The sequence below is a fragment of the Fusarium vanettenii genome (genome assembly GCF_000151355.1).
Source record: "Fusarium vanettenii 77-13-4 chromosome 9 genomic scaffold NECHAsca_6_chr9_2_0, whole genome shotgun sequence".
Lineage (NCBI taxonomy): Eukaryota > Fungi > Ascomycota > Sordariomycetes > Hypocreales > Nectriaceae > Fusarium > Fusarium vanettenii.
Window position 1 is genome coordinate 964,324 of NW_003315877.1, and position 2,800 is coordinate 967,123.

The 2,800-nt window shown below is 56.3% G+C and overlaps 1 protein-coding gene across 1 annotated transcript; it reads left to right on the top strand.

Annotated features, from left to right (window-relative positions):
• Nucleotides 1-460: 460 nt before the first annotated feature.
• Nucleotides 461-2,800, top strand: NECHADRAFT_49237 (uncharacterized protein; the record flags this gene model as incomplete). Its single annotated transcript, XM_003050021.1, has 2 exons — nt 461-796; nt 1,010-2,800. The coding sequence occupies 2 exons, from the start codon at nt 461-463 to the stop codon at nt 2,798-2,800; spliced, it is 2,127 nt and encodes a 708-aa protein (XP_003050067.1).

The window sequence follows — 2,800 nt, forward strand, 5'->3', positions numbered from 1 at the left end:
GCAACGTCAAGCCCAGCCTCAGAACCAGAGTCTTCTCAACGGTGCTACCCAGCAGCAGAATCATGCCCAGCATCAACAAGCCAATGGTCGACCTCAGCAGAACCTTGGTCAACAGCAACTCCAGCGTCAACTCCTGCAGCGCCAACTACAGCAGCGTCAGGCCCAGGCCCAGGCCCAGAATCAGGGTCAGGGTCAGGGTCAACTCCAAGGTGCTAACCAACAGCAGAACCTTCAGGGCTTTGGACAAGTCCAGCCCCAGGGTTTACAGCAAAACCCTTTCCAGTTCCAACCTCAAGGCCAGATCCTGCAACGCCAGGTCCAACCCCAGAATCAGGGTCAACTCCAAGGTGCTGCTACCCAGCAACAGGGCTTCGGTCAACAGCAGAGCCATGCTCAACACCAGGGTCTTGCTCAACCACAGTTCCAGGCTCAACAACGAAACCCTGGCTATTTCCAGATGATGGGCCAACAGCAGGCTCTCCTCCAGTTCCAAGGTCAGCCTCAGCTTCCGCCTCCAGCTGGTTTCTTCATACCCAACGCTCCCCTCCAGTTCGGCGCTCCTGCACCAACCCCTATCCCTCTCTGGATCCAGCCTCCTCAACAACAACAACAGCAGCAAGTTCCTCTCCAGGGATACGGCCAGCCGGGTGAGGAACCAGTTGGAGTCAGACAGTTCAATCAGGGGGTGACCGAGCGCCAAGGTCGGACTCAGGACGAACTCGATGCTCTTGGCATCGACGGCACCGAATTTGTGGAAAATCTCGACGACGCAGATATCGAAGGCGGTGATGAGGCCGTCCAGGATGATCAAGACCAGGAAGAGGCTGAGGAGAGTGAAGATGAGGAAATGCAAGATGCAGGCATGCGAGATGCGGGCACGCAAGTTGAGAACATGCCAAACGGTCAGCAGCAGCAACGCCAGCAAGTTCAAGTCGTGCGACACGTCCCATACGTGGAAGACCCCCACATGTATGATGCTGTCATATACGAAGACGCCTGGGACTCCGAGAGCGACAGGGAACCCGACGTGGAGGTCGAGACTCGGAAGATCAACAGTGCCACCAAGCAGAGATACAAGTTTACCAAAGCCTTCCTTGAGGAGCACTTCAACGGAAAGGATCCTTACGAAACGGAGAAGAAGGAGATCATTGCCATTCCTCCCATGAAGAGCGGTATGGACCTAGTCACGGCTCTCTGCAAGAACCTCGAGCTGGCCATCGAATTGGGCAAGCATCTTCGTGGCGAGGATATCCTCAACCTCTACATTGCCTGCCGTGGCTTCCGTGAGGCCTTGGATGGCCACATGCTCTCCTCCATCCGAGAATGGATCAGAAGCAGAGCCCCCGAGGCTGGTAGGCTGTTCCCCTGGCGAAGTGTTGCAAAGTTCCTCGTTCCAGACCCCGCCAAGCGCTCCAGCTCCGATACCGACAAGACTCCAGGAGGGGTCCGCCTCATCCCCGGTATGAAGTATCTCCAGATGATACTTGGCCGGGACCGATACTGCCGTCAGATTCTCGCAGTCATGGCTCGTATGGGCCTTCGAGTCCCCGACACGATGCACACCACTCTGCTGCGCATCTGGCACCTCCTTGAGGTCGCCACCTGCTCTCAGAGATCCCAGCTGATGGCTGACACCAAGATATGGACCGATCAGCACCTCTACAACGCTCAGTTCTTCTTCGTCAAGCTGACCATGGCCTTCAACCACCCCTTCTTCAGACCCCACTCCCACGAGATGCTCCATCTCATGATGGGCCAGCGCGGCCTGTACCCCCTGTGGCAGTGTCTCACTCGCAAGAAGTTCAGAACCATTTCCGAGATCGTAGAGCTCAAGGCCCGCTACGATATGAACCTCCCTCCCCCGGCGTGGTTCAATCCTGCCCGCCATTTCATGACCAACTTTCATGGAGTCCCCTTCCGCGAGCTTGGCGTGGTTCACTGCGAGGGCTGGGGAGCAGGCACTCGCCATCTGCTTCGCCCAGATGAGTTAGTCGTTACTGAATCCATCAACCGTTCGCTTGATCTTGACAAACACTTGAATCACATGCTCGTCTGGGGCTACATTGATTTCAAGACCGGAGAGAACCTTGTCCCCACCGAGGAGGAGATGTACATGTCTGACGAGGAAGAGGTTCTTGAAGATGTTGACACCACGTGCTGGTGGCAGAAGAGGCACGCCCTAAAGAAGCGATGGACAGAGTTGACCCCTGAGCAGCGACAAGAGATCGAGGAGGATGAAGAGGACGAGCGCCTACGTGCCATGGCCTGGTCTACGCAATACGACCCAGATGAGAGAAACGACCGCCACGCGAGTAAATGGGACTCTGAGAGCGAAGACGAGTCCGATCAAGAGTACGACCCCAACGTCGAGATCAACCGCGGCTACCGCATGCAGGCCCTCCCCAAGGACCAACCCTCGCAGGTCCCCGCCCTCGACGACAAAGACGCCTGGCGTAGTCTCTGCTCCGAATTCCTCCTGACGACGCAGGTCGAAGTGAGCGATGAAGCGTTCGCAAAGGCCACTGAGTGGCTCAAGTTCTCCAAGGCCAACATGGTCACCCCCTTTGACCGGGATCGCTACGACATAGGTGATCCCTTTATGCGGAGCCGGGTCGACTGGAAGCCGCCTCCCGATCGTTATGTAAGGCCGTCGTCTGAGGATGAAGATGATGGCGATGACGAAATGGAGGAGGATGGTGACGAAGGCGGCGAAGAAGAAGGTGACGAAGAAGATGAAGAAAGTGAGGATGAAGAGGACTATGAGGACTATTATGATGAGGATGATGAGATGCAGGAATGA